Source organism: Acipenser ruthenus, chromosome 4 (assembly GCF_902713425.1).
Source record: "Acipenser ruthenus chromosome 4, fAciRut3.2 maternal haplotype, whole genome shotgun sequence".
NCBI lineage: Eukaryota > Metazoa > Chordata > Actinopteri > Acipenseriformes > Acipenseridae > Acipenser > Acipenser ruthenus.
In genome coordinates, this window is record NC_081192.1 from 55,701,443 (window position 1) to 55,715,534 (window position 14,092).

Genomic DNA, 14,092 nt, shown 5'->3' on the forward strand with positions numbered 1-14,092 from the left:
GATTCCTGCTCATAGCCTGTCTGTTCAGTTTGGAGATACAGAGCAGGTTTTTATTCACCAAGCGCAGCTCCTCTAGCTGCTGTGGTGAGCGTCTATGACTCTCACAGAGCCTTCAATAAACAGGTCTGGTAGGCTACCAATATACTATTATAGTTACCCAGCCGTGGGTCATGCAGGCTGAATAATGACCCCATTGACCGGAAAACAGCCGGAGCTGTAGCAGGGTGATCCCATGACAATTGGACTTCAAAAAGAAAATCTGGGTGCACTGGGGGGGACACAGTAGAGGGAAGAGGCGCATAGTCAAAGATGGACTGTTTCCTTGTCCCATCCGCAGGCCAGGGCACTTGCAATTTTGTAGTGGCCCTCTTAATTAATGACAACAGCTCTACCGACAGGAATACATTAACTGGTAATGGACTGTCAGAGTCTACCTCCTTAGAGGGGAACTCTGGGTCGTCAGCCTCATCAGCAGATGCAGTGTACAGTACTGTAAAACTGCACAGTAAACTGAAACAGTAAAAGCTGAACAGCCTCAGTGCTACGGTGCCCTTGGTACGGTACACGTTCGGTGACTTGCACCGGGTCAGTACGGTACCCTTGGTACGGTGCCCTCGGTATGGTACATGTGCAGCGACATGCACTGGATTGGTACAGTACCTTCGGCCTCAGTACTGTACACATGCAATGACTTGCACAGGGTCAGTACGGTACATGTGCGGTGACTTGAACTGGTTTGGTACAGTACCTTCGGTCTCAGTACTGTACACGTGCAATGACTTGCATGGGGTCAGTACGGTACTTGTGTGGTAACCTCGTTCCCCGTTTGGCAGGTACCAGGTCGGGCATGCAGCGGGTCAGTGACCTACAGGTCTACTCTGTTTGCGTTACGGCAAGAGGCAGTATACAGGTATGCCCACCTATATAGCTTCAGGCAAACCCAAACAGTCGGATTACATACAAAACTGAGGGAAGCTTGCTGTTAAAGCCCTAACAGCCTTCATAATGGTGCTGCAAACAGTAACCAAGACGGCAGCGGTATACTGTGGCAGACTGTAAGCAATCTAAGCCAAAGCGCGTATCAACGCCCAGCAACTGTAACCAGGTTTTAAAAAAAAAAAAAAAGAAAAAACACACACACACGAGAAAACTCTCTCTCAGTAAATCACAATATTACAATTCAAATAATAATTAGGCCAGAATGGCTGGGAAGCCTATTGTTGTTGTAAGGATTATTATTATTTATTTATTTATTTATTTATTTATTTATTTATTTATTTTTCCTTCCACCCAAATTACAAATGCCTAAAACTTTTAAACAGCTGCACCAAAAAGCACGAAATTTGGCACGGATGTACAGGACTATGGGATGTTCTTGGTCAATATGTCGGCCTTTGGTCACATGGTGTGGCAGCCATCTTGGACTTAATGAAAATTTTGGACAATATTCAAGTCTTCTTCTCGTGAACTGTAAATAGTACAGCTGTTGTCCACGATTGATTCTACTTAAGGAAAAATGGATCGGTCACATGGTGTGGAAGCTATGTTGGATTTTCTGTAAAACGCTTAAACAACATCTCCTCATGAACCCTTTGGCTGATTGACGTGAATCTTGGGTATATGTTATCTTTGTACTGTCCTCTATTCAGGAAAGTTCCTACATTAACAAAGATGGTCACCATGAGCCAATCAATCTGGGTGACATGCCAGTTTTGCCCATTTTTCACTCTGAAATGACACTTTCCCACCACTGGGGACATCTGTTGCCATGGAAAACTGAGCACAGTCTTGGAAAAAATATTTCTTGAAGCAGCCATTTGCTGGTGTCTAGCAAGATCAGTTTCACTAACTCATGTAACTTAAAACACAGTAATTACACTGGAAAGGCTGATATTATTTTACACATACATACAGTACAGTATACAAAGACACATACTGTAAACTAACAAAACTTTTTTGAAGAACTGTTGCAGCTGCATCCACACGGCAGGAGGGGGGCAGGGGAGCAAATTTGGGAGCGTATCATTCATTGAACTAATTATTTTAGGTAATGAAAAGTATAGACAGAACTCTTCAGAATCGCTTGCTCTATGAAATACAATTGTAATGGTGGAGATCGCACGGTTATTCACAGAGAATCCCTCCCCAAAATAGAGGACATTTTAGTATAATAGGAGCTAATCAGCTTTTTCTGCCGTAACGTTGTTTGTTTACTTAAAATAATCTCATGGATATGCAGGCTTTACAGAACTGTACACATACTCACACACACAAAGAAAAGAAAATAACTGTGATCTCAGGCTGTACAGAAATCTTCTTTAATCTGAGAATTTTTTATTTATTTTTTTTTTAAACGCTGTTGTAGCTGAACAGAATACACTCGGGGGGGGGGGGGGGGGGGGGGGGACACCTGCACTATGCTTTTTAAACCAGAAGACAATCAAAACAATAAAATGTATAATACATGAGCTTTACAAGTCACACGAATACAGTTCGCTTAAAAATCGTTATATAATTATTTTTATGACTGAACTGTGGTAATAAAACAATCACAAATCCTGAATGTGTTGTAAGGAAGCCGCGCGTGTAACCTATTTAAAAGATGACATGAGACGGGTGGGGCAACATTGTGAGCGTATCTTTCATTAAACTAATTATTCTAGGTAATGAAAAGTATAGACAGAACTGTTCAGAATCACTTGCTCTATTAAAAAAAAAATTGTAAGGATGAAGACGCACGGTTACTCACGGAGAATCCCCCCAAAAAGCAGACATTTTAGTATAATTGGAGCTGACCAGCTTTTCTGCCGTAATGCTGTTTGTTTACTTAAAATAACCTCGTGGACATGCAGGCATATACAGAACTGTACACATATGGACATGCACAAGTAGGGTTGCCACCTTTTCCACAGACCAAACCCAGACATGCTTCGGAAACAAATTCTGGAAGTGATTGCGCAATACCTACAGAGTATAGTAAGACTCTCTCAATCTCGCATTTCTCTCTCCCTCCTCTTTGTTTTATATGTATGGTGACTGACTTGTGAATACTTTTTAGTAAAAGCATTTAACTGTAGTAATTTCTTAAAACCCACAACTAATTTGGTATTATATACTGCCCACCTGGTTAAAGTTACATAAAAGCAGTTCAGTAATACTACTTTTATATTGGAATATTAACTTCAGCTCTTTCTTAAACCTGCTTTACCCTGTATTAAATACTGTCCCTGGCAAACTTTATACTGAAGTAGCTCAGTGTGTTGTGCATGTATGACTTTTACACATAGCACTTTGGAAATACTCACTATTTATATAAAGTGTTTATGTTTTATTATTTAATGTAGGATGTGTGTTCATATAAATTGTTTTTGATTTGTTGTGGATTGAATATAATTGCAAGTTTTGTATGTTTGAAATTTATTAGATGTGACACTTGTTGTTTTACAAAAACTGGTGTGTTTATATGAGCACTATAGGTAATGCAAATAGTGGAATACGTAATGCATAAATAGGTTTATATATTATGGTTAAGAAGTTCTGGTCTGAATAATTGAAGAATACACAGACTGATAGTCAAGTGCTGTATTTATAGTAGTTAGATGTCTCTTTTATTGTAGATGTGATTTTTAATAACTTAAATTAAAACCTTAAACTTTTTATGGTCTTGTCCCTCCCTTTTTCTCATAAGAACATAAGAACGTTTACAAACAAGAGGAGGCCATTCAGCCCATCTTGCTCGTTTGGTTGTTAGTAGCTTACTGATCCCAGAATCTCATCAAGCAGCTTCTTGAAGGATCCCAGGGTGTCAGACTCTCGACTTTTTGACTCTCTTCCATCTCCCTGGTGGCTTTCAGTCTGCTAGGGGTGCAGACTTCCATGAATTGTGGGTGTGTCAGCTCCTCAAGCTCCTGTTGCTGTCTCATTTCCTCCAGCAACTTTTCTAACAGACTTACTCGTTGAAGCAAGTCCTGGATCGTGCGGCACTTTACACAAACTTGGTTGAGCTCTGTTGGGTTTTCTCGGATTTCCCACATCATGCAGTTGTCACAGATTACTGGCTTGAAGACCATGTTTTATTATTTATTTATTTATTATTTTTTATTTTTTTTGGAAGTTCAGTTTAGCTTCTGCAGCTGTCAGCCTGCTTTCTAACTGCTTCTAACTCTGCTGTACTTGTCCACGACTGTACTTCTCCCACGCTGTCGCTTCCACACGCTGTCACTCTGAACACTGGCTGCGTTTTGTTTGTTTGTGCATTGTGTTGCTGGCTCCGCCCCCTCCCCCGTGTCTCAGAACGGCGCAGAATTTGAATCAGCTGCTCCAAGTTTCAGCTTGTTATCAGAAAAAGACATGCAGCTGTTAGACTTTAAGCTGCAATGTTTTCTGATTAAAGCAATTCAAGATGTAATTTACAGATGTAATTCCTCCTTTCTGCTTCTAACTGCGTTGTACTTGTCCACGACTGTACTTCTCCCACGCTGTCGCTTCTACACGCTCTCTAAAGTGTTGAGTAGCTCACTGCTTCAGCCATAATCTTATACCTATTGAACCTTATCTTTTTACCTGTAGTATCCCACTATTAGAACAAAAAACAAAATATCACTGTACTTTGCATTAACCAACAGGAAAAAAAAAAAAAAAAAAGTATGTTTGGTCTTTAACTAAGGGGTGGTACAACGTTGCCCCCTTGTGGTGAAATTTAGTCTTTGGGGAACAAAGACTGCTTTGGAAAATTTCACCACAAGAGGCCGCTTATGACCATGAAAACTCGTAATTCCATATAAAAATGATATTGCCTTACCCTGCAGCATATACTGCTTAATACTATTATCACATCTAACAGTAAATCACATCATGGTAAAAAAAAATAAAATACTGTGCCCACTAAAAGTGTAAAATTGACAGTTTTTATATTATTATTTGCCATTTGTTCATAACATTACTGTGATCTCGGCCTGTACAGAAATTATTATTATTATTATTATTATTTCTTAGCAGACGCCCTTACCCAGGGAGACTTACAATTGTATGCAGTTGTGATGGGAGATAAATAATAAACCCGTGCACAAAACAAAGTTATATTTTTTTTTAACTCAAGGCGGTATTACTAGCAGCCTGTAGGAGAGCACAACATCAGCCGACTTAAGTTGCTTGATCCCTGGGAAGGGGCGACAGAAGCCGCCGGCTTCACGCGGGGCACAAGGCCGTTGCAGGAAAAAACAAGCAACAGGCTGTGTAATTAGCAAATTAACAATCCACCAAAAAAATATTATCGCATTAGTAGTAATATACAAGCGAAATATATTCAGATAGATGTAACCGGTACTTATCCTGTCAGGTTCTGAAAGGATAAATGATAGTAGCTGTGTGGGCAGTCTTCTTATGCCCTCAGGTGCGAGCATGACTGCATCACAGGCGCTGGCATGCAGTTTTGGTATACCTATTCAGGTATAGTATACCTATTCAGGTTTCGGGGTCTTTACAAGTAAATACCCATTCGGTAATTGTTACATTTCGTACTTGTTAGGGAACCCAGATGCTCTAAGGAAAGGTTTTGTTTTCCAGAAGGAGGATTCACGTTGTCGTAGTCAACAACTTATTTAAAATGTCTTAATGTAATCATCCCTACTGGTGTCTTACCTTGGTCCTCCTGACTTGTGATGTCTGTATCATTATGTGAAGATGTAGCTTCTAGTACAGGACTTCCACCTTCCCAAGTTAGGAGCATCTTCTGTGGGTCCATAGTACCTCTATTAGGTTTAAAAAAAAAAACATTGATTTCTCACAATTCTACAACCTGCACAGCATTTAAAAAATGATAGGCAACCAAGTATGCCACACCCTTAGCAACTAACCCTCTGTTTCAATTTATAATGCTTTTTCCCCTAATAATGCTGTTGTAATAGGGGGTACTCCATGTATGTTCATTGAGAACTGCGGTTACTTAAAAAACACAAGTTTCTTATTTACGGTACTCTGTGAATGTTCATGGAGTGTTTATTTAAAAAAATAAATAAATAAAAAAGTACAATGTATAGGAAATAAAGTATGCAAGTAAAATAAGTTTCTTGTTCAGCAAAATTTGGGGATTTAATTCTTTATATCACGCTTCATATCTTCTTAGCAACACAACATGAACAAGATATCTTTCAATTCCTGAACGTTATATAATGTAGACTATCCAACAAACTACCCTGCAACAAGTAAGAGGTTGCATATAGCAATTGGAAATACAATAATGTACAATATCTATAAACTGCTGTCCCAATACTTGTTTGAGGAGAGTGGAGCATTAACAAATAAAGTAGCAAGTAAAAATAAAAACTTACTTCAGTCTGTTCACAGATGGAACATTCCTCCATGTTGGGTGAAGCTGATCTGGATTTATTACTTGACCTTTCTTGAGTGCAAAGCCCAGGCGACAGTACATAGATACAGCATTCTAAAATACATGAAGACATGTTTATTTATTTTTTTTAGATTATAAAATTAGAACTAAATGCAACCAGAAAAGACTGACAAATCCAATCATCATATTTACTTCTATTTTTTTGCTTTAAACATTACAAACCTAGCAGTACACAATCTTGACCACTTCAATCAGACCACTTAAAGAAATAAAATACTGTAGTTTGATGTGAAATACTGCGACTAAAACAGATTTTGGATGATTACAAGCACAATACCGACTTTACCCATCCCTGTTTACCTTGTAACACCTGTGATTGTTTTCCTAAGGATGGAGTCAGCTAGCCTATAGAACCTGCGGGTCTGAACAACTAACTTCAAAGGTGTTTTAGGAGAGTCCTGTATCTCCACCAACCAACATTACTGGATATTCAATGACCAACCAACATTACTGGATATTCAACACTACAATCCCTCTGTATTTCCGACTAATCTCAGTTTATAGTAACACTACATTCCCCTCTGTATTTCTGACTATCTCCGTTTCTTTTTCAATTTTCTTTGTATTGCTTCACTATAGCTAGGAACATACGACATAGTGTTAATCTTATATTTACTGACAAAGAATACTATCTTTTTTATTGCATGGATTTGAACACAATATAAACAACTGCAATAACAAAAAAAGACAAAGATAACACTATTGCCCCAGTAATGTTTGCTGCTTGTCAATGCTATACTGCATATAATTGTCAATAAACAGTGCTACTGCAAGTGCATTCAATTTAAAAACATACCTTCACGAGACACAAGTCGATTTCCAGTACGTTAGCAAGCTGGGAAAACAGCAAAGTAAAATCAGTATAAAACAACAATAGCAATTGAGCGATTTTGTAATGTATCTGAAATCAGCAAACAGTTCTGTCATCTCCCTACCTCTGAAACATTGGTGTACTCATCAATAGAGACAAAAATTTTGTAGAGAAGTGTTTCAAAATAATCACCCTGGACCCGATTCATCACAAATCCTTCCAATGGAGGCACTGGCAATTAGAGAATACAATACATATTTAAAGCAGTCACATACCCGGGATCAAAGTTGGTACTATGTTAATAATTACCATATTTTTTTTTAAAGCACAAACTTTTTAAAAAATACTATTGAAACTTACTTGATAAATTTTACAGAGAAAACCATCTGGTTGTATCTACTTTTCAAGAACAATGAAGGGGGGGGAAGAGAAGCAGCTGTTATAACGTGATGTGCAGACTATGATTTTTCGGCGTAGGGATCAGGAATGGATAGAGGATTTTGATATAAATAATATATTACAGTATCATATTGCAGTAATTAGTGTTACTACAGTGCCTTGCGAAAGTATTCGGCCCCCTTGAACTTTGCAACCTTTTGCCACATTTCAGGCTTCAAACAAAGATATGAAACTGTAATTTTTTGTGAAGAATCAACAAGTGGGATACAATCATGAAGTGGAACGAAATTTATTGGATATTTCAAACTTTTTTAACAAATAAAAAACTGAAAAATTGGGCGTGCAAAATTATTCAGCCCCTTTACTTTCAGTGCAGCAAACTCTCTCCAGAAGTTCAGTGAGGATCTCTGAATGATCCAATGTTGACCTAAATGACTAATGATGATAAATAGAATCCACCTGTGTGTAATCAAGTCTCCGTATAAATGCACCTGCACTGTGATAGTCTCAGAGGTCCGTTTAAAGCGCAGAGAGCATCATGAAGAACAAGGAACACACCAGGCAGGTCCGAGATACTGTTGTGGAGAAGTTTAAAGCCGGATTTGGATACAAAAAGATTTCCCAAGCTTTAAACATCCCAAGGAGCACTGTGCAAGCAATAATATTGAAATGGAAGGAGTATCAGACCACTGCAAATCTACCAAGACCTGGCCGTCCCTCTAAACTTTCAGCTCATACAAGGAGAAGACTGATCAGAGATGCAGCCAAGAGGCCCATGATCACTCTGGATGAACTGCAGAGATCTACAGCCGAGGTGGGAGACTCTGTCCATAGGACAACAATCAGTCGTATACTGCACAAATCTGGCCTTTATGGAAGAGTGGCAAGAAGAAAGCCATTTCTTAAAGATATCCATAAAAAGTGTCGTTTACAGTTTGCCACAAGCCACCTGGGAGACACACCAAACATGTGGAAGAAGGTGCTCTGGTCAGATGAAACCAAAATCGAACTTTTTGGCAACAATGCAAAACGTTATGTTTGGCGTAAAAGCAACACAGCTCATCACCCTGAACACACCATCCCCACTGTCAAACATGCTGGTGGCAGCATCATGGTTTGGGCCTGCTTTTCTTCAGCAGGGACAGGGAAGATGGTTAAAATTGATGGGAAGATGGATGGAGCCAAATACAGGACCATTCTGGAAGAAAACCTGATGGAGTCTGCAAAAGACCTGAGACTGGGACGGAGATTTGTCTTCCAACAAGACAATGATCCAAAACATAAAGCAAAATCTACAATGGAATGGTTCACAAATAAACATATCCAGGTGTTAGAATGGCCAAGTCAAAGTCCAGACCTGAATCCAATCGAGAATCTGTGGAAAGAACTGAAAACTGCTGTTCACAAATGCTCTCCATCCAACCTCACTGAGCTCGAGCTGTTTTGCAAGGAGGAATGGGCAAAAATTTCAGTCTCTCGATGTGCAAAACTGATAGAGACATACCCCAAGCGACTTACAGCTGTAATCGCAGCAAAAGGTGGCGCTACAAAGTATTAACTTAAGGGGGCTGAATAATTTTGCACGCCCAATTTTTCAGTTTTTTATTTGTTAAAAAAGTTTGAAATATCCAATAAATTGCGTTCCACTTCATGATTGTGTCCCACTTGTTGTTGATTCTTCACAAAAAATTACAGTTTCATATCTTTATGTTTTAAGCCTGAAATGTGGCAAAAGGTCGCAAAGTTCAAGGGGGGCGAATACTTTCGCAAGGCACTGTATATATATCAAACATGATTGTCATAAAACAAGTGTATTAAATCGGTGAAGGCAATCACAGAAACCAAAGGGGTGATTTGATCAACCTGTGCTGCACCTAGATAAAGGTTTTTTTTTTTTTAACAGCACCAGGCTATTCCCCTGGATTACATTTACCATTTATTTTAGGGGTAAATTGGCATTATCCCAGTGCTGTAAAATACTCTAAAAAAATTAAAAAACCCCAAGCAAAAGAAGAAAAAAAAAACACACTAATTAATCTCCTATATCACCACACATTCTGCAAACATACAGTGCTCCCTCTTTATAAGGCGTCCCTTTATGCTGCAGAATTGGTTATTAGGCAGCATTGTCCGGGCTCCCACTTGCCCCATAATGCCATTACAGCAGCACATTCATACTCGTTATAAAGGCAGAACACAAATAGCACCGTCTTGTTACTATAGCTCCCGATTATAAAAGGGGAAGTTCTTTATGAATAAATCCTCATCTATGTCTGACCAAATATTACTTAAGTAAATTAATGATTTAAAACTATGAAGTCATAATACAAACAGGTAGACAGGTAATTCCAGAATACCCCGTCAGCAACAATACAATATACATCTCGCATCCAGATAATTTGAACTGCTTCAAATGATATTTACTACAAAAAAATAAAATTATCCATTTTGTAGCAAATAACATTTATATCCAAATAACATTTATATGTAGGGCGATAACATACTTTTTGATTGATGTTAATCCAAATCAGCCACCTTGGTGATACTGTTACCACAAACCAAGATTACAAGAGGACAAGAGGCACCTAACAAATTATCCAACCAGAGATTCTTAATTACATGATCCTAGCTTGCATAGTTTAAAATATATTATTGTGAAACAGAAAACACAGGATAAAGCATGGACATAATCTGCCTTATTGATATGTGATTATAATCATATTTTTTCAAATAAAAAAAAGTGTCCTTGAATGGTTCTTAGTAACATTATTTTACTGACACTGCACCTGATGATTATAACTTTGTAATGCACATATTGTGTAAACCTTCAAAAGGGGAGGTCTCACCTACAATACAGCTGTCATCAGAAATGGGGACATCAAGGTAAATGAAGCCTTTATTATACAAACCTTAAAGAAAAAGAAAAAAGATTTTAATTTGCACCACAGAATTTAATGCCAGATTCCATAATTACAGGACATTAGCTATTACAGAATTTAAAGGAATGCTTCACATCATCAGCATTTAATATCATATCTACTATCATGTATTATGCACTTTCCACTGTATTTAATGTATTATGCTTTTCTCTTTTACTGTATATCATGTATTATGCATTTCTCTGTCTTTAAAGTATTATGGATTTTCTTGTTGTTACTGCATCTTGTAAAGCGCTTTGTGATGGTGGTCCACTATGATAGATTGATTGATTGATTGATTGATTGATTGATATCTGTTTAATATTCTATGGTGTGTGTCTTCCAGAATTTTGATGTTGTTTCTGTCTAAATCATTAGTTACCAAAACCACTACAGATGTGCAGCTGTAATTTCAGTCCCCTAAGAGCTGCAACATGCTATTTCCCATATAAAACTGTACACAATTTGAGGTACTGTCACCAATTCCATACACAACACTTGCAAAATATCTCAAATATAAAATGCCAAGTTAATTGCAGTCATCTGCTGCATAGATGACCAATTCAACAGAATGAGACAACAAACAGTGAGTACAGACATTATGTTACTGTTTTAGTAGCAGTTGAATATGGTAGCAACCAACTTGCTCCTAAAGTGGCACCCAACAATTGGATTTGGTGGCCATTGGCTCCTATGGCAAAAAGTTAGCCTGGAGCATTGTCCAGGGCTGCTGGTTCACAAAAAAAAAAAAAACACACACTGAATTTTCTGAATAAATACATTGTTATTCTTAAGTTAATAATAACCAATAATTAGCTTTATATATGAATCTAAAGCAAAATTACACAACAACCTACACTTTGGCCTTGACTTAAGTTTAGTGGTCTTGGTGCCCTCTACAAATTTACTGAACTGAAGGCAGTCCTTTTGCCAATTTAGAGCCCTGCATATGGTGTCGTTTCAAAGCATGTGGAACCGTATCACATTTTCAACAGTAACTGAAGCTCACTCTTATGTCCGAAAAAGGAAACATAAAAATATCCTTGTGAGAGAAAGAAATTATGACAATTAGATAAAACCTAGAATTTCTATCATCATGACCAATATTGTTTTTTTTTTTTTTTCTTGAGTCAGTATAGTAATGCTGTACGGATAACCTAAGGATCATTAAAATGGCGCCAACACCTGGTGGGGGGGTTCTCTAGTCTTGTTATCAAGTAGCCTAAACCTTTTCCAACTTCAACGTTCATGCTGTGGTTTCATCCATCTTTGGGCCTCATTCACTAAACAGCGGTAATGTGTTTTGCACGCAGTAAGCCCCTTTACTGTGTGCTTCGTACACCTGCTGTATTTACAAACCAGTGGCAGGCAACCAAGCGCGTGAAAAAAGTACAGCTTCCGAGTCATTTAAATAGAATGAATAATGTTAATGGGTGGAAATGTATGCAAATTACATCACAAAATACCACAAGGGAGACATTTGATATAGAGGTCTTCACTGGTCCAAATTAATCAACCTGACCCGACCATGAACAGACAATTATTTACCAAACCTAACCCAACCCAATGTAAAATTGTCGTTATTAGATTCGGATCCGACCCGTCCCCGGAAAAACAGTGGAACGCTTTTCCTTTCCCCAGCTTAGTATACGCACTGACTAGATACAGTACTAAAGCAGCGTTTTTTTCCAGTCAATCTGGAAATCTGGCTGAACTACAGACAGTGTTTATTCCATCATGACTACACAGAGGACTGTAAAATGAAATATATGTTTGTGCAAAAGATACAAAGATAAATACATTATCTGAAAATCAAATTAACTGAAGTACGATCTCGTAATTTTATTACAAACTTAACACAAGAGCAAATGATATTGAGATGTAACATTTGTGTTTTGCAAAACTTATTTTCCTTCTTTGTCCACAATAACAACAAACTATTCCCACACCACAGACTTGCATTTTTCTGTGAGCTTTTCTTCATGAAATTTGTTTAAGTTTGTCTTTCACGTCCTTCATAAACAAATCCATTACTCCGAATGATCTAAAGCAGCGGTTCCCAACTCCTAGGGGTCCGCGAGGCCATCGTAGGGGGTTCTCTTGAAAACAAAATAAAAATTGCCTCCTCACAAGGCAAATCATCTTTGGCAGAACGTAGTGCCTGCCGCTAGTTGCAGCGTGTTATGTGTTTAGCCTGCTCACTAAATCACATCACATGCTGCAACTCGCCGCACATTAGAAGCAACTCCACGTGGTTTGTCCCGCTGTGGGAGGAATCAGCAATGGATAACTGGATAAAAACAGGGTCTTTGAACAGGAAAGCGAGTGAAAATTAAACAAGTGGCAGTGGAGTACAGAGGCGGCTCATATGCAGATGCAAGCGAGGCATGGCCTCACCAAGAATTTCCAAAGGCTAAAAAAACATTTTGCATATTCTTTTTATTTAATTGAGAAACACATTTAAGCACAGAGGCTTTGGACTCTTGACCGGAGGGTCGTGGGTTCAATCCCTGGTGGGGGGGACACTGCTACTGTACCCTTGAGCAAGGTACTTTACCTAGATTGTTCCAGTAAAAAAACAACTGTATAAATGGGTAATTGTATGTAAAAATAATGTGATATCTTGTAACAATTGTAAGTCGCCCTGGATAAGGGCATCTGCTAAGAAATAAATAATAATCATAAATAAATTTAAGGCCACAGAAGTGCTTCTGATGTTTAAAAGTCACAGCTTTCACCAGCAGCAAAAGCGCAACGCCAGAAAGCTGGAACAATGTAGTGCTGCCGCACTGCTGCGTGAGGCACAAACCTTGAGCGCCTCAGAAAGCTGCTTGTTACCATGGCAACTCACCATGCTGGTGTCCCTTTATGAATGTGTTGCTATGGTAACCAAAGCTTGGTGAGGCGGCACCTACTGGATTTGGAGTAGTTAGAATTTGTGCAATTAAAATTTTTTGAATAAATACATTTTACAGAAAGATCCCAAAAAGAGAGACATTCAATTGTTAAGGAAGGCAGAATAACACTAGCACTGGAGATTTTGAAGAGAGACTGTAAATGAACACGGCAAGGAGTCAATAAAATGGTAGGCAGCGCTGTGGCCATGTTTCCTTCTTTAAAACTAAATTTCTTGCCACGACATGACAAGCTGCCTTGTTTGTTTTTAATTAATGATTTTGTGATATTGTATTTATGTCTTTATAGAGAATGTTCCACGCTGGTGTCACTTAATGACTTGTAAAAATAAATAACAGGTGGTTTTAAGTTTCTGATTTGCGAAAATTGATTATAAAAACTTGTATCTGCAATTCTGTAAGTTGTGTGTTGTTGACAGTGCTAATGTTGCTTTTTTTAATTGATGAGGGTATATTTTACCCAGCGCCAGCAGTCTATTATTTGAATGTATTAAAATGCTCTCAGCAGAGGCATATATGAAATCAGCTGAACAAAGTACATTTACTTTTAGTGCGTTAGCCATTGAAGGGGGTTGGTAATAACTATTTAGTGATTTGTGCCTCACCTGTCAAAAAAGTCACGAGCCGCCAGTGGTGGAGT

General features: G+C 38.3%; 1 protein-coding gene across 2 annotated transcripts in view; it reads right to left on the bottom strand.

The window, feature by feature from the left end:
- The window catches only part of fam91a1 (family with sequence similarity 91 member A1), a 126,935-nt gene that overhangs the window by 56,840 nt on the left and 56,003 nt on the right, over positions 1-14,092 (bottom strand). For both annotated transcript variants that reach the window (XM_034000966.3, XM_034000965.3), the window contains exons 8-12: positions 10,466-10,528; positions 7,345-7,451; positions 7,206-7,244; positions 6,330-6,442; positions 5,641-5,750 (exon numbers count right to left, since the gene is read on the bottom strand). In XM_034000966.3, the coding sequence (XP_033856857.3) occupies positions 5,641-5,750; positions 6,330-6,442; positions 7,206-7,244; positions 7,345-7,451; positions 10,466-10,528 (432 nt within the window). The remainder of the gene's footprint in view (positions 1-5,640; positions 5,751-6,329; positions 6,443-7,205; positions 7,245-7,344; positions 7,452-10,465; positions 10,529-14,092) is intronic.